Source organism: Phyllopteryx taeniolatus, chromosome 2, assembly GCF_024500385.1.
Source record: "Phyllopteryx taeniolatus isolate TA_2022b chromosome 2, UOR_Ptae_1.2, whole genome shotgun sequence".
Classification (NCBI taxonomy): Eukaryota; Metazoa; Chordata; class Actinopteri; order Syngnathiformes; family Syngnathidae; genus Phyllopteryx; species Phyllopteryx taeniolatus.
Window position 1 is genome coordinate 10,892,401 of NC_084503.1, and position 25,374 is coordinate 10,917,774.

The window sequence follows — 25,374 nt, forward strand, 5'->3', positions numbered from 1 at the left end:
CGTTTTGAATGTGTTTCTGCTCAAGTGCCCTGCGATGGATGGATGGATGGATGGATGGATGGATGGATGGATGGACGGACAGTGCGAGCGGGCCAGAGCCCAACCCAGCCCACCCTGCACTGAAACCGACGGATTAAATGCGGCCACACTCCTCAAAAATGGTCATGATGCGTCCAACTGAAAGGGAAAATTGAATAATGTATATTATGCCTGTATGGAATCCTGAATATTACGATCCAAACGTGTTTGATGTTCGTTTGTATGCTTTTTGTGTCGATTCGGAGCCGCCCGAGGAAAGTAATTTATATTTTATAAAGAAAATGGAAGCTGTATCTAACTATGGACGAAAGGACTGTGGCCAACGAAGAGTGTCATCGAGCCGTTAAGAGTCACCACCTGCACTCACTGCCTTAAAACATGCACAGGTTTGGTTTCGTGGCTCCAACTCCAAAACCACACGAGGCTTTTAAAGAAAAGGACTGTGGAGACTACAGTAGACCCTTGTCAGTTTGTACAAATGTACCAAGTGGAAGAAAATATTTATTACATGCGTTGGAAGAAATTGTTTACTTCTTGAATGTTAACTGTTTATGTAGAAAAGGTTTAGATGTATTAAAAGTGCATTCTCCTAGTTCACTGTGTTTGTGTGCGTTTCCTTATTTCATGTAACGGAGTTCATCTTTGCTGTCAGGGTCCACAAGCATTTGGCCAGTCACTTGTAGACATTCAGCTTATTTTAGGAGGTTTTATCCAATTATGAATTTTACACTTTAATAATTGCAGCCATTTGAGTTCACATACTCAAATGCTATTATAAATACAGCCGCAATTTGTAAAAGTATACTTCCATGCTTTCCACATTATTATTATTATTTGATCTCATTTTAAAATTCTATGATTTAATATTTATAATTCATGGAGTAATAATAAATGACACGATAACATCATTTTGGAAATGTTATTTTAGTCATAGTTTATATTGCGTACGATAAATCAACCGATTATTGAATGAGGTGAAGTTCACGAACCGTCCTTGAAACTGAACTCTGGATGGCAGCAGAGAGTCGTTGGGAGGAACTTCAAACCTCCATTTCAAGACAACGTTAGCCGAATAGCAGAATTGCTCAAATCATGTTTAACTTACTGTCACAATATCGGTTTTTAAAAAATACCAATGTGCTTGCTAAAAATTCTGTGTTTTTCTTAATGTGTGTGTGCTTGCTAAAATGTTTGTTTTCTTTCTTCACGTGTGTGTCGATTGTCAGTCATCCTGGTCATGGTCATGGTAATCTGCAAAGGTTGAGGAGAGGCAACTGGACTCTTCTTTGTTGAATTTTTTTTGCGCTTTTTATTGTTTTCTGGCAACACTCAAAAAAATGACTTGGGCAATTATGCTTAGCAGTTAGGCCTTAGTCAACGTGGAGGGCCATTTGAGCAGTTCCAAATAGCAATCAGTGTTGGCACAAAACCATCAGGCTTCTCCTAGTAAAGCATACACATTTGGGGAAAAGCCTACTAGAACATCTGACTCCCATTTAACTTGTTTGAATGTGACTGACTGCTTTATAAGCGGGTGTGTACACATCTCATCTAAATTGAGTTTGAAGTCAAGCTTATCACTCTCTCTGAGTGAGTACTTTGGCCGCCTCTCCCTGTGAGAGCAGTGATGATGGTGATGTATTTGGTGGAGAGGAGTGGGCCTGCATATGTGATGCTGAGGAGAGGGGAGGGATGACGGCTTTTACCATCAGAGGAGCTCCTGCACGTGTGCGGAGGAGCCCAGCCACGACTGAAGACAACAATAACAGCGTTTGGTCCAACAGCGCCATCTTTATGAACCTGGAGGACATCGACGTCTCTGCAGACGGCAGCCCGGTTCTCCAAGTCCTCCTCTGCTTCTGCCGCGGGTCTCGTGGGCAACCTTCTGGTCTTCTTCCTCCTGCAGGGAGCCAAACCTGAGCGCAAGATGTCCCGGGTGAACTTTTTTGTGGATGGTAGCCTATCGAGCCAGTCTCACAAATCCTCAATCGTCACTGAAAACACTGAAGATGAGGAAATACAAATCTTGTATTGACATGGCTAAGGGATTCTTATTCACAGGCATCACAGGGGGAAATGGCGTTTACTCACAAAGGTAAAGCTTATGTATGGCAAAGACTTGAAAGCAAAGCAATAATAACAGTCCAGATAACAGATATTATTATTATTATTGCAGTTATAATTCTTACTCTTCCGATGTGTCTCTAATCCGTACATCATGGCTGGCCTCGCCACTGTTTTATAAACTTTGCCCTTCTTCCGAGCAGAGACTCTTCTGTCACATAACACACCTGACACCTTCCTCCACCCGTTCCAACCTGCTTGGACCCGTTTCTTCACTTCCTGACCACCCTCACCATTGCCCCAAGTATTTCAAGTCCTCCACCCTTGCTATCTCTTCTCCCTGTAGCCTCACTCAAACTCAAATCGAGACTCTTCACTTGCCTGCGGGTTATTATGAAGATATTGTAAAAATCGGAAACGATGTACTTATTGTAGCCAAAATCGTCGACTCCCATCTCAAGGGGATATTTTTGGGGGGGGGGGGGGGGGCGGGAGTGGATGTTTTTGCCATTATAATATATCTGCCATATTTGGTATGCTGCTTTCGCTCTGGACCTAATTGGACCATTCCCCCCCCCCCCCCCCCCCCCCCCCCCCCCCCCCACCCGGCTAATATAAAAGCAGGTCTGCATCTGTATCATCTATATGTCTACACAGACGTGATTCAGCATCAAGCAGTAGGTGATGCATTTGCACCACTATTAAGAACAGTACCAATAGAGGGGGTACACAGGAACATTGTATTTAAAGCGTTCAATCCCCATTCTTATCTGCCTGTCTGTAGAAGACATATTGAGGATATAGGAATCGAAATCAAGACGGATCAAAACCACCTTGCATTTCAGACCTAGATAAAAAGATGGTGGCGTTGGAGACTCACCCGACGTCTATTGTTTCGTAAATTATCACGAGAGCCGTGGAAACTGGGTAGTAACCCACCTGTTACTGCCCGGTTTCCACGGGTTACTGGTTCAATATGGATGAGGACTGGGTTTCATCTTTGCCAAGTTATTCCGTTTTGTAGCCCCGTTAGTCAGAAAAAAACGTTTGAACATAGCAAGACCGCATCTGCAAACGGCGGCTGAAAATGTCACAGAGTGTGTGATGGACAGAATACACCGCAAAACTGACTCCCATGGTCAAATGGTTTTGGCGCAAAGACCTGTTAAAAGACCAAGCGGGCAACGTCTGTGGCTGAATAAAAAGCAACGACACATCCCTAAAGACAAAATCAGTCGCGAAAAAGGAGATGCTGGAGAAGCGACGCGGACATCTTCTCTTGAAAAGCGTTTGGGAAAAAAAAGGATCTTTTGCATCACAAGTCTCCGGAATGTTCCCTGACAGAGCTGGATCTATTTGCTCCGCCCATGACACAATTCTCAATAGATCAGAGTCAATATGTTGAAATCTTACCTATAGCATCCCTCACCAACGGAGGTCCTATCGAGTTTTTTATTCCCAGGGACGGAACTAAATATTTGGATCTCCCCCCTTAACACAATTTTCCCTGAAGTCTCGACAGGTTGATCTCACAGTCAAGCGTGACCCATCCTTACGGAGCTACGATAGAAACTTTTCTGCAGACTCTCTAAAAGGTCGATGCGCAACCGGCATGTTTTACAAAGAGACAGCCGGACGAATGGACTCACAGGCGATGCTGATGTTAAAGGTCTGGTGCGCACATCTCACTTATTTCAAGGTTCCCACCTATTCCACGTTATACGACCTCTGACATGTTTTAAAATAATGTGGATCTGAGAGTTAAACTCAATGATGGCTTCTGTTTTATGAGCCCTCCAGATCCAAACTATCATCTGAAAATATTGTTTCTCTCTTTGTGAAAAGAGTAACCGTCTCTTTAGCTCTATGTCAAGAGGGGACACAGATCCCACCCAAAGCATTCCAACCACAATTTACCGCCGGCAAATGCTGTTCTCGAGTATCATAACCTTTTTACAGCTACAGGGAGGTCTCTGAAAGATCACTTTCTACAAGGATATGCTCTTTGTGTTTCATTTGAACCCTAATGATGGCACAGGGGGGTCTAGCCCCCGTTTCCAACTGTAGTTTAAGGTTAAAGAGATTCAGAAGTCCCCTGCCCCACGCGAACCACTTTCATCCTATTCTGGATATAAATTCTAAAAGACAGGTTGTTGGTGGATTATTACTGGTTCAGTCCCCCCGCTGGACGGGTTCGCTGTCCTGGGCCCCTCTTGCGGGTGGAGGGGGCCGGGCCCATCCTTCCTCAGTGTGCCGGTTCAGCAACTCTGTACACCAGTTGAGTAACATGCATCTGATATGGTGTTCATTCACGAACTTCAATAGACACGCTATAGGCTTGAATTGCTTGTGCTGGCGAGCGCTAATAACAACACAGGTTGTAAACATATCAACTCACAGGTTCTTACAGGTCTTTAGAAAAAGAATCCCACCGCACCACTCGTCAGTAGCACTGCCTTGCTCATTTCCCGCAGTCTGTCGTGCCCTTTCCTGTCCTCTTTCATCTTGTTCTCTTGGTTAGTTGTTGCATGTCCTCGCCGGGTGTCCTGTGCTTTCATGTGCCAAGATTTGTGTTCTTATGTGCACCGTGGGAAAAAAAAGAAGAAGAGAATGCTGCTGTCATTAAACTCTTGACAGGTCACGTTGTGACAGATTTATGGCTTTGACCTTTGACCTTCAAGGGATTTGGTTCGATCACGTGGCATCATTACTAGGCATGTAACAACAGTCATGATATCGTGATATTGCGAAATTCAAAGTGCCTCGATATTGTCGTGGTCTTGTCTTGATATAAAATAATAAGCCGTTGTGTTTTGAAATGTAGTTTGAGTCCCTCCCCCCCCCCCCACAGGTATCTAGTGAAGAATTCACCAACACGAATGCCAGTGACTATGAAGTGCCAGCCCCAGAGTACGACTGCAAGGCCCAGTGAGCGCTCGCTGGACGCGTTTTCCCGTCTCCCAGACCACCCGCATTATTACCAATACCACCCTCCTGAGTGCACACTTGGATGACATTTTCATTTGGACAAAGGCCTGAAGTGCTTATCACAGTCGAGAGACCAATTTTGAGGGCTCCTTTTAAAGCTAAAAGGTTATCCTTCATTCTGGTTGTCCTTTTTCTGAGCCCAAGAAGAAGGAGAATGATGCTGTTTCTAAAAGCATTTAACGAATGTCACTTTTTGTTGTACAGTTTAGGCTTTTGCATGTGTGTGTTTATCCATCTTATTAATGCTACACGAATGCAATTCATGAGCACTCACTCTTTTTCAAACTTGTGTATTTATAAAAAGAAAACCCATTTCTACAGAATGCCGTTTGATGTCTCGGTGTTGCTCTTTCGAAACTTAAAACTGAATTCATTTTGACATCCAGTCTTGAGCACATGAAGTTACCGCTGTCAGATTCCCTTTTCTGCACACTGCATGGGACAACACAATATAGTCGGTGTGGCTATAATAAGAACAGCAATGTTGGGCTGTTGAGTCTGTGACACAGACAGACCCAACACTATGGCCAGGTTAATGTTACTCTGTATCTCAAGTCCTGTGCCTCTAGCTACGTTCCTATGGTAACACTCTTGCCATGGAGTCACCGACAAACACATTTCACAGCTGGGAGCTTGCGGTTGCACACTCGATCCCAATTCAACTACTGCGTGATGTCAATATGCATACACTGCATGCATTTTACATTGGACATGCTTGTTTTGGTTAAATAGTGTGTCTAGCAACAGACCCATTAGTTACCAGCATAAAATAATCATGGATTTTGTTTACAAAGGCAGCACAATGGACGACCAGTTAACATGGATGGCAAGTCAGGCAATCTGGGTTCTAATCACCATTGGAACATCTCTCGCTCTATTCACAGGTATTTATTATTGCTTGCGTGATCTATTTTGGGACTTGGATCACATGACTTTCACTGATCCGCCGTACTGTACTAGTGCCGTTTAACTCCATTCGGCCAATCAAATTGAGCCAGGGAGTCGCATGACTCCCACACAGCCAAAGTTATGAAAGTGACTTGTTTACATGGAACATGGTAGAAATCTATATTTACCTTAGAGATAGTCTACAGCTCACCCGTGACCCGAGTGAAGATAAGACAGAAAAAGGATGGACGGACAATGAAAAAGAACAGCTAATGTCGGCATTTCAGCTTAGAAGAACTCCACTTTGAACGCAGAGAAACTTTAAAGATGCTGTCTCAACCTGTGTTCGCAAAATGTAATGCTCTGCGGAAAAAAAACCCTGCAGGTCAACCACAACACATGAATGCAAGTTTCATTTTTTGTGTGTTCTAAATGAGCAGGGAAAGGAGGAAATCTAAAATTGATGGACAGCACTGACGATAAAGCTGTAAATTGGCAGAGCTCACGTTGTTGTTTTTTTTTTAAATAATGAAACATGTCAGCATTGCTAATAAATGTGGGTGAATCCAAGTTTAACGAAATTATAATTATGTAACAGCTTGCCTGGTGACCATATTGTGCTCTTTCACGTGTAAAAAAAAAAAAAAAAAAAAAAAAGAAGCTCAAAATCATTTATGATGGCTAAAATTGCCTTAGTTCATGATGTTAAAATTTGTTTTGATTTAAAGTTATATTTTTGGCCAGTATTTGAATTAGCCTATTCACATTTTATATTTTTGTTTATTTGACATTTATGCGGTGTTTAAGAAATAAATCGGAATTTACCCACCAGTTAGTGCTTTAGCAATTTTCACTGAATACTTACTAGTAATTATTTGTAGGATTCCCTTTATTACTATTACATGAGTCATATGATTCTCAAGTAATTTATTTGAGGAAGGTTTTGGGCTGTACTCTACCCAACTCTGCAGGTGACAGGAGTGACACCATAAAAGTAGCAAAGTAACAATTTAAGTCATTACATTCACCTCGTGCTGAGATATCCATATTAAACGTGTTTAAAAACGTTTTCGGGTGGTTTTTTTCAGGTGTTTCGGTTTCAGGTAAGGCTGACTGACGTCACACCGTCACGCTTGTCCCAGGACGTCTTCGACTTCTCCCATTGATACTAAACAAGGAAGTCCCGCCCTTTAGCGCAACCGATTGGGTGAAAAGTAAACTAGACCGCTAATGCTCGCCTGTGATTGGCTGCAGGGGCTGCTATCTAATGTGATCAGGCTTTGCGGTTAGGCGTCAGGTGGAACTCGCCCCGTGGGAGAACGGGATAAAACTTGGTTTGAGTCCACGGGAAGTTGTTGTTTTTGTGTACTGTTGATGTTTTTATCTTAGAAAGAAAGAATTTGACAATTCGACATGAAGAGTCTCAAGTACAGGCTGAAGAAGCACGAAGTTAACATCACTGTAAGTGGATTTTTTTATTTAATTTATTTATTTAGTTATTTTTTTAAAGTTTCTGACGATTGTGGCTCCGTTGTGATAGCTGAATTAGCTTTAGCTGTGTGCTCGTGAATGACATTCCACATTTTGTGTTCAGGGTTAGCACCGCAAGTGTAGTTTGACCTCTCCTCCGCCGTCACGACGTCTTGTTCCCACTGTGGAAACTAGCAAGCCTGTGGGGCACCTGCAGTTCTTTCGAGCCACTTGTTGTGTATAGTTGCCTGCACAAAATATACAAGTAACCTTTTTTGACCAGTGACAGTGCAGTGCTATCTAAATGGGTCCAATCTTGGTTTCGATTCAGCGGGGACATGCTAGCCCGACTTGTATGCGTGTTCTGAAGCTTCCATTCTCACAATGTCCGAACAGATTCAATTCAGTGTTCTGCCAGACAGTACGGTGCGTCTGTCCAAAACTAATAGATCACAAATGATGACAGATGACCTGCATTAGATCTTTTGATGTTTGATGATGATGATGATGATGATGATGACTCAAGCCTAACCTGAATGTTGTTTATAAATGTGGCCATGCGAGATGATTATACAATTATTTGTTGATCTAGTTCATAACCCAAAGACATCAGTGTCTTTCATGTGTCTACGCTCTATACATGCTAGAGCATAAGCTTGCATTTTTTGGGTTGATAGATTGAAAAAAAAAAAAAGTTTGACAAAAGAGTTATTTTATTTATTATTTTAATTAAATGAACTGCCCTACATTGAACCTTCATAAGTCAAAGTCAGTTGCCCCAAAAGTAGTTGGTACAAAACAAAACAAAACCATTATTGGGATGCCATGCAGTTTTTCAGCAAATCTCGTGAGACTTCATGTCACTGCAGCATCTACACAAGGGGTGTCGAACTTGTTTTCATCATGGGCCACATTGTAGTTATGGTCGACCTCAGCAGGTACACCAAAAATCCCGGTTTGGTACATACTTTGCTTTTAAACTGACAGTTCAGTTTACATAAGGATACAGTAAGGGAACAAAATGCAAAACAAGCTGCTTATGTTTTGTGTACACAGGGTCACATTTACTAACATTTAAAATAAAACATCAACAGATTAAATATTTTCTTTTTAGGAAAGTGCAACATCAACAACTTGTCTTCTTTTTAGTATAGAGAGAATGCTGACCAGTCCAACAGTAACAGTTTGCGTTTGTGATTGCTTTGGCTCCACCTGATGAGCCCGGCAGAGGCTATTTGAATGCCACTGCAAGTTGACGTTCTGCCATAAGTGTATTGCGAACAATGACATAGGCTAGCCAGGAGCTGAGCTGCACGGTGTTTGTTTACGGACTAGGTGTGTGGCTAGTGCACAAGGCAGTTACAGTCCCTTATAACAGTGGTTGTCAAACTTTGTACACTAAGTACCACCTAAAACAATACTTGGCTTCTGTTCAGTCTGTATATGCTGCTACCTTTGGGTCAAATTCTCAAGAACTTTAATGTTTACTATCATAGTTATGCAGCAGACTCACAGTTATATCTAGCAGTGTCTTCAGATGACATTTCAATTGAGGCGTTGTGTTAATGTCTGAAACACAGGTGTCAAACTTAAGGCCCGGGAGCCAGATCCAGCCTGCCACATTATTTTATGCGTCCCGCTTAAACGAATCACGTGCCTCAATTTCCATGATTCTTGCTAAAATCTGTGCCAAAATTTCAAATTATCATATGTAATAATTCATGCTACCAACCCCCCCCACCACCCCACGACTTTTTTTTTGTTTTTTTTTATTTATTTTTTTATTGCTGCTGCTCAGTTACTGTAAAAAAAATAAATAAAAAAAAAAAAAAAGGGTGGGGGAGGGATGTGAATATCCCATACTGATTTCACGGTAGCATCTCGGAGATAAACTGGTTTGTGAGCTTTCTATTTCCAGGAAGAGCGCTTCGTGGTGTATTTCAGGCTGATCGGCGAACTTTGAAAGGGAGTTTGAAAGCCAAGCAGAGACGTCTTGGTATATTGTTTTTCTATTGACCCAAAGTTCGGGCTAGTGGGACAATTATTATGCCTTGCTCCATTTCCCCCTTGCCGTTCACAGTACAAGTTCGCCAAAATAGCACTCAGAAATCACTCCGCCAGCCCCGCTCCCATTGGAGAACCTCTAGAATAGAAAAACTTTCTATCTGCTGACACGACTGTGCGTCAGACACCCTCTGCATTGACGCTTAACAATATGATGCCCTCTCCATTCCAGACTTTCTTTTATACTGTTGTGACCGTAATTGGCCTGCTTACCATGAGTGTGACAGCTGTGAGCTAAGTGCATTTGTCTTTGCCTTTTTTTTTATGATGCTACCACAGAAAGATACAAGTGATGGCAACAAGGAAAAATCATAACCATATAACCAGAAATGTAGCTTTCCAGTAACCCCACAAAGCACCCCAATGCTCAGAACAAGAAATAGTTAATTACGATTATAACGTAATTTTTTTTTTTTATCAAGCAGATGCTAACATCAATAGCATCACTCTGCAATCATCTTTCTGTCCTAACCTAATGTGTAAGTCTGTAAATGGTATGCTGTGGTAGGTCCAGTGGTAGGTGTTTTAGTTATAGTTTATTCTACTTATACTTTTGTATGACAGAACAAGAGTGTTGATTAAAACATTGTACAGCTAATAAAACTTTTCTGAAGGTGAAAGTGGCTTACTTTTACTCTCATTTCTATTGGGGGGAAAACGCTATTTATTAGTCAGCTAGTCACGATTTAGTTCATCTTTGGAAGTTTGACTTGACTTAACACTAATATTACTGTAGTCATTAATGAGAAGTTGTATATATATATATTGCAATGTATCCATTCTTATATTCTTCTGCGACGAGCACATGCAATTTTATATGTTCAATAAAGATGTTTTAAAAAAAATCTAACAGTGTTGTAGATGAACAGGATATTATAATTGCTTTGTAAATTTGGATTTTTGTATTCGTATTGTATTACTATCCTACACCGCTCAAGATGGAGAGGTAGTTATCAGCTCCCACCAATTACCATGACAAAAGACACAAAGCCAACTGGTCTGTGTGGGAAGCTTAAAAACGCCTTTCAGAAGTCAAGCACAGTTGTTTTCACACTGGAAGTTGCTTCTCCTTTTCTGCAGAGATTTCTCTGTGAAGGGTTCAAGCAAAATCCCTCTTCCTTTCTTCCTTGTCGCCTTTTTATTCCATTACTTTAAAGTCTGTCGTGCTTGAGGAAGTGTCTGTTGAAGAAACGTGACATTAACAAAGGTCTGAGCAAGCATGTCATTTGATTTGATCTGTATAGGCACACAGCAAAATACATATATTTCAGATAGTAGAGCCATTATAGTTGTTGTAATTATGATAAGGTGAAAACGCAGCAAACGTTCATTATAGGCTGTTGTGGTTTGATGCCAGGCTGTAGCTGAAAACACAGCAAAGATTGATGGTTTCTCTTTTTGATGATAATGATAGGTAGTCTGTTAATTGCGGGCCTTCCTAATGAAGTGACCCTGGAGAAAAAAGCTTTTTCCAAAGGTTGATGCTTCCTTTTATTTTAAGTCCAAATAGGACAGAAATTGAATGCTAAAGAAAATAAATTATTTAAAGAAACCATTCACATTATACGCCTACCTGAGGGAAGGAGCTGGAAGAGCTGGTGACCGCGATGTGGAGGGTCCGAGAGGATTTTGCACGCTCTTGTCTTAGTTCTGGCAGCGTGCAAGTCCTCAAGGGTGGGTAGGGGGGGTACCGACAATCCTTTCAGCAGTTTTGATTGTCCGTTGCAGTCGGAGTTTGTCCTTTTTTGTGGCAGCACCAAACCAGACTAGGATGGATGAACACAGGACTGATTCGATGACTGGTGTGTAGAACTGCCTCAACAGTTCCCGTGGCAGGCCGTGCTTCCTCAGAAGCCACAGGAAGTAAATCTTCTGCTGGGCCTTTTTGAGGATGGAGTTGATGTTGGTCTCCCACTTCAGATCCTGAGAGACTGTAATTCCCAGGAACTTGAAGGTCTCGATCTTGCACATTGTAGCAATATCAGTCCGTTCTGAGAGAAGCTTATCCAAAACAGGAGACTGCAAATAATTTCCAACAGAAGAAACCAGATCAGCTGTTTGAGGAGCTGATCTGGTTTCTCAGACACTTGCTTTCTTAAGTATCGATAAGTTGTATGAATGCAGATTTTAAAATGTTTGTTTTACATATTTTAATGTATATTTTGTTGTGTTGTGTGTTTTGCAGTGATTCTGTGTTGTTTCACTTAAGTTTTGTTTAATAGAAAAAGTTAAAAGCTTAAAATATTTATTAGTTCAATTGTAAATTTCATTTTATTGTAGCACAGAGTAGAGTGAATAAATAAAGGCATGTTTTTATAATGGCAACAATATTGCATGTTTTTTTTTGTTAACAGTATGCGTAATTTTACATTATTTTTTGGTAAGAAATAAGTAACACAAATCTGAGGAGCTGACTCTTTTAGTGAGCCGATCCAAAAGAGCGAGTTCTCTAAAAAGAGCTGGAATTCCCATCACTCCAAACGACCTGGTTAACTTACCAATAGGGGGTGGATTGAAGCTGTCTGCTGGTACGGTAGACGGGATATTCATTGATATGCACTTTCAGATGCTGGTTGCATGTTGACAAAACTCTTTCTTGAGTGACAAACCGCTGGCTCCCTTGATGTAATTAACGTTAAAGTTACGTAAGCCAGGGCTCGAGACTGCGACCACAATGGTCACATATGCAGGACTGTCACGGTAAAAAAATAAAGAAATCCTTAAAACTATAACGATAAACGATAGTTTTTAAAAATGACTCTAAAATCATGAAAAATAAGGCCCGTCCTTATATTTTTGTTGCCTTTAAATCAGTATTGTTGTTATTTTTATATAATTTCCTTTCTTGTTTCTATATTAAATTGATTTTCTTTGCTCTGTGATATGGATCCCCCAGGGTCTGAAATAAAGAATCAATAGCGGCAAGACAAGACTGCTTTCTATGGCACCTTCTATTCCGATTATAATAGGTTTAGAAGTCCAAACCGAATGAAAATGCTCCATAAACGCCTCACTTGGAATAAACAGGCCGAATTTGAATTCAATTTCATTTAGTTTCATAGGAGTGGAATATTCCTTGAGCCAAACCGATCAGAAGTAAATCTTCACCTTTTTGTCATTCGGAATAGAGCCAGGAAAAGCTCTGTCAGCGCATGCTTCGTCTCAACGTAAATGCGCGATGATGTCATCGTTTATGCGCGGCGTAAATATGGCAGGCTCCTGACGGAGCTCGTATGTCACAGAAATTTTTTTTTTCACTACTTTAAAGTCGTTTTTAATCAAGCGTTTTAAAAGAACTACTACTGTGCCAAAGAGATGACGGACCTCCATCTTGATGACATGACGTTCACGACGAAGTGTGCATGTCACACGGCAGTTCCGGTCAAATGTAGTGTACATGTACACTACACATGTCGGAATACATCACGTCACATGTAAACAGTTGACCAGAGATCTTGAATCTGAATTATTTCAATCGGAATTACAAAAAAGTAAAAAAAAAAAAAAAAAAACCCGGCTACCGTGTGGTGGCGCTGCTGAAGACGAGCCCTTCAACTGTCTAGAGCGCTGTCTCATTATCATGAATGGGCACATGTGCGCGTTTTGGCCCCTCGCCACGGCGAAAGCGAGTATTGCATTGCAGCACGGTCGCGAGCTGGAGAAAGTCTGTGCTTGTGGAGCGGCCCCCTCTCCGTCGGGGTGAGGAGGTGCCACCGACAATGGCGCAGATGGTACTGGCTCCACTTATTTCAAGCCTTGCACATTGTGAAAGATTTAAAATCAAGGATAATGCATTATTGCAGAGTTTGTGGATTTTTGCAACTCCACACCGTTCAATTTAAAGGAAGTTGCGAAAATAAGGTGAATTCATTTGACTTTTTTTATTTGTCTGAAGAACACAGTTTTTATTGCCATTTATTGTTGTATGCCTGCATGTTTTTCTGCCTTGTGCGCCCCTGAACACACCCTATCATCGACCTTCTTAAGGTGGTTTTATTTTACAACATGAAGGCTTGGGCTGGGATGTGTTGGCAATACTATGCTAACAGAAAGAATGCATTGCATATGGAGTGGGACCATGTTTTTTGTTGGGAAGCAGCAGCAGCTGAGATTTCGATCTGGTTTTAACTAAAGGCGGGTGACGTTAGGACTGGGGGAAGGTAAAAAATGGCTGCATGCTTTTTTTTGTAATTAAAGGTAGGTTAGTTTTTATAACATACCAATATTGAATGCAAAAGACTTGCAAAATATTGTATAATACATGAAAGGAATTTGTTAGTCAACTTTAAAGAGAAATTATACGGAATCCATCCTGGCTACTCTAGAATTGGATTTAAAAAAAAAAAAAAAAAAGTCGATTTTTTTTTTTGTTAATGAGTTGATTTATTAGTCTGATGCAGACACTTGAATGGTTTCCTCTGTCACTGGTTCTCTTCGTGTACCATGCTAAGAATTTAAAAGTTTGAGTGTCACCAGAGGTGAGCTGAGTAGCCAAAAATTGTACTTAAATAAGTGTTCTGTTACTTTAGAATGTCTAAAGTAAAAAAATTAAAAAGTATTCCTCTAAATAATTACTTGAGTATTCAGTGAAAAAAAATTGCGATTAATTATGATCTGTAATTAATTGATCTCATCCAAAAATACTGAGAAAAGCCCTCAACTTCAGATATTTTCAAAGTTTCAAGTGAGCAAAAGTATTGGAACAGACATGATTAAATTAATTAAAAGTGAATAACATTTAATATTTGGTGGCATAACCCTTACTTGCAATAACTGCATCAAGCCTGCGACCCATTGACTTCACTAGACTGTTGCATTCTTCATTTGAAATGCTTTTTTCAGGCCTTTACTGCAGCTTCTTTCAGTTCTTGCTTTTTCTGGGGGTTTCTCCCTTCAGTCTCCTCTTCAGGAGGTAAAGGGCATTCTCTGTTTGGGGGAGAGGGGGTTGACCTACGTCTGAGTCAGGGAAAATGCTGTCCAAATATCATATTCATCATAGGGGGTCATTGAGCCGTACTTTGTCTGGTCCATCACCTAGGATCTATTTGCCCTGGGTGACCATGCCTGGGGCACAAAGCACGAGACAATTTAGCTCCTAGGATTAGTGTTACACACAAACCCCTCCACCACCATGTGGTGACTGTTGAAGGAGTAGTCCTGGAGCTGTATTTACTAATAAATGTTGTTCATATCATTTTCAGTCTAGTTTATTGACTAGAGACTTAGACAATTGTCAAGTTCCTGAGTTGTCCCTGCAACACGAGGGGTTCAGAGCCTAACAGATTAGTTTCCAATGTCCAAGAAATAACTTTATTCATTTCTATCATATCAACAGAAGATACCAGTATTAGCTGAAGTCAAGGGCTAAATCACTACCGGCTCCTTATAAGTAATCTACCAGCCACAATCTTTGATCAGGGTTTCAAAATTTTATTGATCACAAGAATTTTTCATGCATAATGAAGCAGTTCATTTTTAGCTTTCCACATTTTTTGAAAAACATCAATCAATCAATTTATTTATATAGTACTTTTCCTAAATGCAATGCAACCCAAAGTGCTTTAAATGAATTAAAATCACCCCTGCCCCCTGCCCCCCCACCAATCACTTGTCCTCAGGGACACTGGCACGCGCACACACACAGAGGTGAAAAGAACTTGCATGAAAGATACACGCTCATACATATACTAGTAAAAAAAAAAAAACATACCTAAATGACCTAAGAAACCTGATGCTGGGTATGAAGCATCCAGGTGAAGAAACACTATCTCAAGGAACCCTCTGCACTACCATAGGCCGCGGACATGAACCAACAGCAGTGAGCACCCATTGCAGCGGTGCAGAACGTACCCGCACTCACAGCATCCAGGGACCCCATGAGAAACCACAGCCACGGACCACCGCAGCTCCCTGCGCAGAGGGCTATCTCTTGGGAAACACTAAAAGTAGTAAAATATTATGAAACAGCAGAATCAATGTAAAAGAAATTATCTCAATGAAATGATCTAAAATCCAGGTAGGACTAAAACTATTAGGCTAAAATGACATAAATAACACACCACATAATATACATACATACATGCCTTGAAATAGCATTTCTTTTGCACTGTATAATATTGCAGTTAAATTATATTCATATATAAAATTTCTGTTCACAATGTTGGAAGATGTTTGCCTTTAATGTGAGGGTTGGTTTTATGCCAGACAAGAAAAAAAGTCTTAGTCCTGAAGTCACAAGTGTGTAAAATAATCTTATTAAAGGTCAGTCCATTTAGATACAGTATGTAGCATTGTATGTGGCTTTATTTAATTAATTTTTTAATTTTTTTTTTTGTTTAAACCAAGTATTGACTTGTAACCTAGGTATTCACCAGTGATAGTTAATACGGGTCTTTTCTTACATTTTATGTACATGATAAACACTCCTACAACATGCAGTAATAGGTTTGTTTAAGGATGCGGTAGTTGGCTATAGAATGTGTGGTAGCGTGACAGTCTGTGTTTTCAGGATTATTGTCTGGCTCCACAGGGGGTTACCATGAGGTCATCTCTGGTTTTACTGTGTTCCCATGCTTTGCAGGCGGGGAGCGGAATGTTTTTTTTACAGCAACCATTTAGATGTTTGTTTTCATATTCTAGACATAGGGCTGGACATTGTTAAAAACCTCACAATTCGATTCGATTTAGATTCTTAATTTGCGATTCGATCCATTTAATTGCTCCGATATCGATTCACTAAGAAGTAGAAATTCATAAATAAAATTTATGTTTTGACAATTTGGAAATATTTAGTTTTGATGCCATGTAAACGTATGTCAAGTAAAACATTTTTATTTTGGGAATTGTAAATTTTAGAGGCATCAATAAACCTACCATGTATGTTTTTGGGATGTGGGAGGAAACCGGAGTACCCGGAGAAAACCCACGCAGGCACGGAGAGAACATGCAAACTCCACACAGGCGGGGCCGGGAATTGAAACCCGGTCCTCAGAACTGTGAAGCAGATGCTCTAACCATTCGTTCACCGTGCCACCAACAATACAATCTCTTATTTAAATAAATACATAAATAATTAAATAAAAAGACTCAAATGTCCGTCTGAAATGTCGATGCCTCTGACACCAGAAGATCGATCCTCAAAAGTACATGTCAATACTTTGGTTACTTCAGTTATTTGAGAGACTGTATTTGCAGTATCGTATCACAAAGGAAATTGGTGGTATCGATCATTAGCAGACGCACAGAAGGAGCACATAGCGGCACAATCTCAGCACCAAAAGCCATACAACGCGAATCACATGCAAAGCGCCAGGTGGTGTATCGATTTAGAGGATTTGCTGAATCGATATTGAATAGCGAGTGGGTCTGAGCTTATTGACCCACGTTGGGTGGGCTGCAGCCAATAGCAACACACGCGCACACACACACACACACACACTGTATGTAGAGTATTAGGCATGCTCAGCAGCAGGAACACAGGTTCTGCTGATGTTCAACAAACTGTTGTGACTTGGTTCAGACAAAGCCTCATCAAGCTGTGCTCCGCGCGTTGTTGTGTTTTTCTGTCTCTACGGATTAAACATACAGGACAAATGGTTGTTTTATCTTTCATCTGACATTTGTGACACGCTTGGGCCCTGTCATACTGGTCACGGGCACATCTTTCTGTTCCTACGTGACTGCATTAGAAAGAAAGTGGTGCTATATTATAGACATTTTCTGACTAATTTCTGTTGCACTAATGTTACTAAGGTACATTTTGTTTGTTGGCATTGTATTCCACTCCGTATGTGTACTGCAAACATGCTAAAGAACTGAGGAAAATCAAGGCAATGGGCAAAACAAGGCAACGGTATCCCATGTGCAACATTAAACCTAGTTACATTATATGGCTTTTCAAACAAAATGTTGTGCTCTAACTGTCTCAAAGTTGTAATAAATGGCAAATCAATCATTAACAGGCCATACTACTCATCTTGCTCTCCCATTATTCCTTCAAACAGTTTTAATTTCACACTGAACTTTGTAATCCTTGCAGAGTTCAGTTTTATTGCTGGGATCTTTATTGTACCACATAGCTTCTCCAATAACTTGGCAGTGTGCTTATGCTATTATGTTTTGTAAAGCAGGGTGGAGACTTGTCATACTCAAATGTTATTTGCTAGTCACAGGTCCATCGTTATGAGTTGGGGCAAGTTTGTACATGCTTGTTCTCAACTGATCTTTATCTGGTGTCACAGGAATGTGTTAACAGGAATTAAGGTCTCGCCCTACTTATTGCAAATATCATTCTATGCAGTTTATTTGCATTATTCACCTAGTTCCGTCTATGACCATAGTTATATTTTGAATACGGCTAAACTGTAGGTTTGACTCTTCAAATTTCCGACTGTTGGTGTGCTTAGATTGCCTTTTTTTTAATGCAAAGACTAAAGCTAAAATATGAATTAATTTTAATTAATTATTATTATTGTCTTGAATTGAAATTTAAAAATTATGCTTGTCCTCAGAGGGCCAGCTGTAACTGGGTTAATGAATTTTCTAATAACTCAATTTAATAGAGGATACTATTGGATAAATATTTGAAACATAGAATGAGCCCTAGTTTCTAAGAATCTGTTAAGGATTAAGGATTTTATCCCACTTTTTATGTCGCAAATCAGCCCAAATTTATGTACTTGTCCAGAAATCAGTGTAAATCAATAGAAAAGGTGTGACCGAAATCTCGACTCTTTGGTAGAAAAATGCCTGTATGTTTCTTATTAGTTGTGATGTTTAAACAGGCCATTTTCAGATTTGTAATCGGCGGTGTCCGCTCGAGCCATCTCATTCTTGACTACGTCGAGAACAAGCTCATTTAGATCAAACTTCACAGAAAACAAGAGTAATAATAGTTTATCACGATCCAGAAGAATGGAAATAAAAGTATGCGTTCATCCTAGCTGCGTTTATAAATGCCAAGCCAACTTGTCTCATCTGCAACGAATTTGCAACCGGGATGTGGGCTATGCGGAGTGGACGGGATGTTTGCTGTGAAGTGCACGGGACGTTGGCTGCATGAAGTGGAGGTCCATCATGGCTGCCGGATGTCTGCTGGGCTTTGTATTGCTTGAGGGGAGGAAGCCGACGCAAGGGGCACCTCTCACCATTTGATTACAAAGCGACGCTCAGACAGGCGATTTATGTTCAAATTGACGATTTTTCCTGCAATTCATATAAGTTGTCACAACTATAGATTTTTTTAATTGGGCGATTGACGTAAACCCCTGACAAACAGTTCCAGCCAGCGCAGCCGGCGTCTCGTAAACATTACTTTCGCATTGAACGCCGCATTTCGGTCATGTGGGCAAGTAAGCCAATCAGTGTATACTTGTGACGTCGTCACCTGGGTTATGCGGCCAATCAGGTGCTGAAATACTGTGTGACGTGAGCGCTGTAGCTGGCCCATGGGCCATTAATTGCTGACCACTGGTTTATACCTTTTGAAATTTCACCACATAGCTCATTTTGGTATAATTGTAAACCTCGCCATTCACATTTCTACATTCTAATGTTGTTCAACTAACTCAAGCATAATGTAAAAAATAAAAAAATAACTCTAAACTACAATGTTAAAAAGATTATTCTCGAAATAATATTATGTAGGCGGCACGGTGCACAACTGGTGAGCACATCTGGTTCACAGTGAGGACCATGCCAAAACATGCATGGTAGGTTGATTGAAGACTCTAGTTTGCCCGTGAGTGTGAATGTGAGTGTGAATGGTTGTTTGTTTATATGTGCCCTGCGATTGGTTGCCGACCAGTTCAGGATGTACCCCGCCTCTCCCCCAAAGACAGCTGGGATAGGCTCCAGCACGCCCGAAACCCTAGTGAGGATAAGCGGTACAGAAAATGGATGGATGGATAATATATAGACACTAAAGATTTGAAGAAGCTTATTTGTAATAATGTAATGGGCATTAAACATTTCTGAGCAATTTGTAACTATGAACATGTCCATGTTATAAATTGGCAATCCTTGTAACAATATATCATCAACATAAACACAAGTACTACTTTACCAGCAGACATTAACCTGATTACATGTCCATTCAGGCTCATGTTAGTAAGTGGAAGAGTATCTCTAATAAATATAATAAATGTTTATAATTTGGCAAGGCTTTCACTTACAGTCCTGCTCACCATTAATGGCACTCATGAAGTTTCAGTACTAAATGTGGAATATCTCCTGAGGAAAATGACTCAAGTAAAACATTTTTCTATTGAGAACTATTTTGATATAAAAGAGCAAATGATAAACAACAGATGAAACAAAAAAAGAGCTTTTTGGCAATGCACACAAACACTGTTTCCAGACGATGCAATGAAGCTTTTAAGGGTTTTAAAATTTTATTTTATTTTATTTTTTTAAGGCAAAGATCAACAAACAAAGACCCAAAGCACATATCCAAAAGCACCTCTGAATGGTTGAAAAGGCAAAAAAGTTTTAAAATGGACAGCAAGGAGTCCTGATTTCAAGCGAATTGAAAATATTTGGGAGGAGCTGAAATCTGCCATTGGGGATCTAACGAATATCGCTGATTACCCAAAAAGGACGGAACTCCAAACCTTCATTCAAAGGACAAAATGGCCGTCAGGCAAATCCGGGACACCCCATCCTCCCTTCTCAAGACAAAGAGAAGTAACTCACACACACCCACTGGGTGCAACCACCCAAAAACAGAAGGGCTGGGCTAACATAATTAGCAATAGCTCGATAAATTGGATCTGCAAAGCCACAAATTGGTCTATTAAGACCTCTTTATACTCCCGCACTCGCACAGCCGACAACGCCCGCATTGCATGACGTAACCGGCGCATTGGGCCTCGCGGCCCGGCCCATATGCGTCATTTGACGTGCACCCTGCAAAAATGTTTGCTGCGTGTAGAATGCCGCGGAGATCATCTCTCGTGATTCGTCCGTTTTAGTCACATGCTGTGATGATGTACGCAGCGTTCCCCTGTTCCATATACCACCTACAGCGCCCGCCGCATTGATCGATTTTGCAGCATAAGTAAACGTATCATCTGGTCATCTAGGTCCATTTGTTCTAGCAGACACTGGTCCACGGTCGCCATTGTTGTTGCTTTGATCCTTGTTACGGAAAGGAAAGTAAAAACTAACTGCTACCGAAAATGGCCCAAAAATGCAGTGGAAACTCCACCCTGTGGTGTTCTAGCCAATACCAGCCGTAGCGACACCTCCGACTTGGAGATGAACTGCAGTACATTTTCAAAACTGCGCGCGTGGGTTGCGCTCGAGTATAAAGGCGAAGTGTGTGGGGGATAGCCGCAGTGACATCAGCACGGTCGCCACCCCCGCGCGTATAACAAAGCCTTTAAAGAGATGAATTCTCTTTAAAGGCTTTGTTATACTTTTGAAGGTTCTGTTATCAACTACAACATACAACCCCAGACAAGGGTTTTCCTCAGTTGGTGAACAGTGAAGCAAAAGCACCCGCAAGAGGGTAATCTCAGGACTGACAAATTATTGATGCAAAATATTGAAATCTGATTTTAATACTGATGTCTGTTAAGCATGTTCCCTAGCATTCCTTCTGTTTTTGAACAAATATACAGAAGAATAGTATTAGGGTGGAGATGAAAATAAGTTTTAAATTACACAATAAGTCATGTTTATCCTGCAGTGAGTGACAATTCATGACAAAGTTATTTTCTGTACCTCAAGACTAGGTAAAAAATTATGGGCCAAGCATGGTATACGAGAGTAAGTGTAAAAAGTTAGTCACCCCAAATTCTTTTTTAAAGAAAATTAGCACACAAAGAAACTTCCACGCTCATCAGCAACTGGGGTGGGTCCACTCCTCCCCTTCCTGTTTGTCTCCCGGGAAGTTTAAAAGGAGAAGCTCTTGGCCCGCCTCTTGGAAAGCTTTTGTTCGGGTCTGATTCCTGACCTCTCGGGGTGCTAGGTTACGACCTAGCCAGCTAGCCAGCTCCAGGTTTTTGTTTTTAAACATTTAAAAAAATATATTTATTATATTTTTCCCCGCCGCACTTTGGGTCTGTGCCGCTGGCTGGCGTTGCGTACCGTCGTCGCTGACCGATTCTTGGCCGTAAAGACCAAAGTGTAGCCCTGGTTTTGGCTGTAAGGTAAAACTACCGGCTACCCACAAGGCAAGATTTTCCGCAAAGCAGCCGCTTGCTCCCAAACAGAGCCACAGCAGTGTGAGTGATCTGCCAAGGCAGCCAGACCTCGGCACAATTCGTCCCAGAAATGTTTGGGAAAGCTTAACTTTCTTCTTCCTTTAAGTCTACTCTCAGGGCAAACTTCCTCCTCACTGCACGCAGCATCCTTGGCTGCCTGTTCATATACATGGAAATGAGTCGCCTTTCGGCGGGGGGGTGTCACCGTCGTTGACGTCATAGGCTGTTTTGTACTCATTGAATGCTGGCAGCTAGATCCATCCCACACATCTACCATCCACACACAGATGTAAGTGTGCGTGTTACTCCATGGCGGACTAAAATGTGAGTGGGGGAAAAAAAAAAAAGGGAAAAACACCCGTTTCGAACATTGCACAGGTGAACAAGTTACAACCCCAATTCCAATGAAGTTGGGACATTGTGTTAAACATAAATAAAAACAGAATACAATGATTTGCAAATCATGGTCAACCTATATTTAATTGAATACACTACAAAGACACGATATTTAATATTCAAACTGATAAACGTCATTGTTTTTAGCAAATAATCATTAACTTTGAATTTTATGGCTGTAACACATTCCAAAAAAGCTGGGATAGGTGGCAGAAAAGACTGAGAAAGTTGAGGAATGCTCATCAAACACCTGTTTGGAACATCCCACAGGTGAACAGGCTAATTGGGAACAGGTGGGTGCCATGATTGGGTATAAAAGGAGCTTCCCTAAATTGCTCAGTCATACACAAGCAAAGATGGGGCGAGGTTCACCACATTGTGAACAACTGCGTGAGAAAATAGTCGAACAGTTTAAGGACAATGTTCCTCAATGTACAATTGCAAGTAATTTAGGGATTTCATCATCAACGGTCCACAATATCATCAAAAGGTTCACAGGTTCTTGTGTCCCTATCTACGGTGTGCCCCCTTTTGATGTCATTAGCTTGTGCGTCTATTTCAAAGCCTCCATTCTTCTAAACATGGCTTTAAGCTATGCCAACTTGATAGTGTACCGTATTTTCACGACCATAAGGCGCACTTAAAAGTCTTAAATTTTCTCCAAAATGGACTGAGTGCCTTATAATGCGGCGCGCCTTATGTGTGCGCTGAGTTCCAAATTCTGTAAATGTTGTGTGACTTTGATGAGCGCTCCGCTTGACTGGGAGCATTTCCTGCCGACACGCTGCTTATATAGAGGAAAGGGGAATGGGTGCGTGTGAAAGAGGACTCTAAAGGCACACCCCCAGTAGGTATATAGTGCCGGGTGTGCATTGTGCAAAACAACATCGGTTTGGCTAAGGGCCCCAGAAAATGGCACCTACGAAGAGACACGCTTACGCAGCACAGTTTAAACTGCAAGCTATCAGTTACGCGGAGGAACATGGGAATCGATCAGCCGCGAGAGAATTTAAGATCAACGAATCCATGGTTCTCAGGTGGAGGAAGCAGGAAAACGAGCTTCGCCATGTCAAGAAGACGGTGTAAACAGGGCGTTCAAAGTGAAGTTGTGAGGAGCGTGGGAGCGATGGATGACAGATGGCGAACACAGCTTTACTAAGACTAGGAGGCAGCGCCGGGCGAGTTACGCCACAATTTGCGAATGGATTGTGGATGCTTGGACTAACGTGTCTGCTTGCACTGTAAAAGCCGGCATCATTTCTGAGGAGCCGCACGGCAACGAGACTTACTCCGACGAGTACGAGAGGGAACCTGGCGTGATTGATGGCGCACTTGCCCAGTTGTTCATTTCGGATACAGAAGATGAGGACTTTGATGGTTTTGTGGATGAGGATTGATCATAAAATAACGTGAGTGCATTGTTAAATACTTCAATAAAGTACAACCGATTTCAGTTTTGCTCGCGCTGCATTTTAAAAACATTTTCCCAGCTTTTTTGGAATGTGTTGCAGGCATCAAATTCAAAATGAGCAAATATTTGCAACAAAAAAAGTTCATTTGTTTGAACATTAAATATCTTTGTCTTTGGTGTTTATTCAATTTAATATAGGTTGAAAAGGATTTGCAAACCATTGTATTTGTTTTTCCACAACATCCCAACTTCATTGGAATAGGTGTTTGTACAGTATGGTCTAATAAAGCCTTAAATCCTCCCACCGAAAAAATTTTAATGTATTTCAACGTGATTTATAATATAAAAATATATTTCTTGAAAAAGCTGAAATGCTAACACTGTCAAAGGGCTGTCAAGCTTTCCCCCATTAGACTTTGACATTTCATAACATCGTCATAAAGCTAAAATAGATAGATACAGTATGTCATATTCTACTATGATCATTTTCACCACCTTCGTCATAACCTTGGGAAACCACATCTGTAACATCAGTAGTTTGACAGTGTTAGTTTACATATTAGCCTCCAGCTTTGTGCTTGTGTCCTGGCAGTAGGCTGTTATTAGATGACTGGCTTTCTATTTGTTGCCAGTGATTTAATCAGTCAAGACATTAGAGACCCATTAGTTCAGCTGGGAGAGAAGCAGGAAACCAACGTGGCTTGACGAGTTAGTCTGTACTGAGGGGTTGATAATTAGGCTTTACACGATCAGGATCTTTGGGGCCGATCAGCAAGTTTAAAAATAAATAAATAAATAAAAACATCACCGATCCGATCACAAGATGGAGCAATGTGTCTATTTACATGACTTGTTCATTTATTGTATATACTTGTGTACTGTATACTGTATCCATCCATCCATTTTTGGAACAGCTTATCCTCACAAGGGTTGCGGGCGTGCTGGAGTTGTCCGTTCGTCCCAGCTCAAATTATTCTCTAGCATTTTAGACCAAAGTTAAAACACCAATGACCTCTAGGGGGCATTCAAGGATTGGTCACTGACATAAGTTTAGGTCAAATCAACATTACAACTGACAGAAATAATGGGTGCTAACTTACTGTAATTAATTTATTCCAATTAAATTACTTTAATAAAATACTGTTTATGACATGCTTACTCTAACTTTCTCACTGTCCCAGCTATATGGACGGGTATTGTCCAGAGTTTGTCCGTTTGACCCCACCCCCCCCACGCCGCGTTGCTTGAACGTGGCATGCTTCTCGTGTACATTCTTCAAGTGCTCGATCAAATTTGTTGTGTTGAAGCATTTACATGACGTTCCCCACGACGTACTTCAGTTGTGGACAGACTGCAAATAACTTGCGTGTTGTTTGTCTGAGACACCGCAAAATAGTGACACACTGACGTGTTTTTTCACCGACAAGATTGAAAAAACTTTATTGGCCGTCAGATAGTTACAGTACTGCGCAACAAGACACGTGACAAGGCTAAAAAGAAACTAGCTTTTGGATTCATACGCGACGAAGACACGGAGTTAAATGTCTCGTGCGCAGCCGATCGCTGACATCATTGATCGTATCTGCGACTTATGACATGAAGCCAATCAGCATAAAATGCTAATTATCGGCCGATAACGCAGATCAGATCTGTGTAAATTCTATTGATAATACGAGTTAAGAATGACAGGCTGTACGCTGAAATATTCCCAGGGAACAAGTGTGTGAATAGTTAAAACACCTTGCATGTGTCAGATATTACTAACATGTTACAAGGTCACTGTCTTGTAATAGCAACTACCTATGGTGATGTTACCTTTTAGATGCATGCAAACAAGGCAAGTATAAA

At 41.0% G+C, this 25,374-nt stretch overlaps 1 protein-coding gene across 5 annotated transcripts in view; it reads left to right on the forward strand.

The window, feature by feature from the left end:
- Positions 1 to 7,252: 7,252 nt before the first annotated feature.
- uacab (uveal autoantigen with coiled-coil domains and ankyrin repeats b) overlaps positions 7,253 to 25,374 on the forward strand; it is a 68,398-nt gene continuing 50,276 nt past the window's right edge. For all 5 annotated transcript variants that reach the window (XM_061760158.1, XM_061760182.1, XM_061760210.1 and 2 more), the window contains exon 1: positions 7,253 to 7,440. In XM_061760158.1, the coding sequence (XP_061616142.1) occupies positions 7,393 to 7,440 (48 nt within the window). In that variant the 5' untranslated portion in view covers positions 7,253 to 7,392. The remainder of the gene's footprint in view (positions 7,441 to 25,374) is intronic.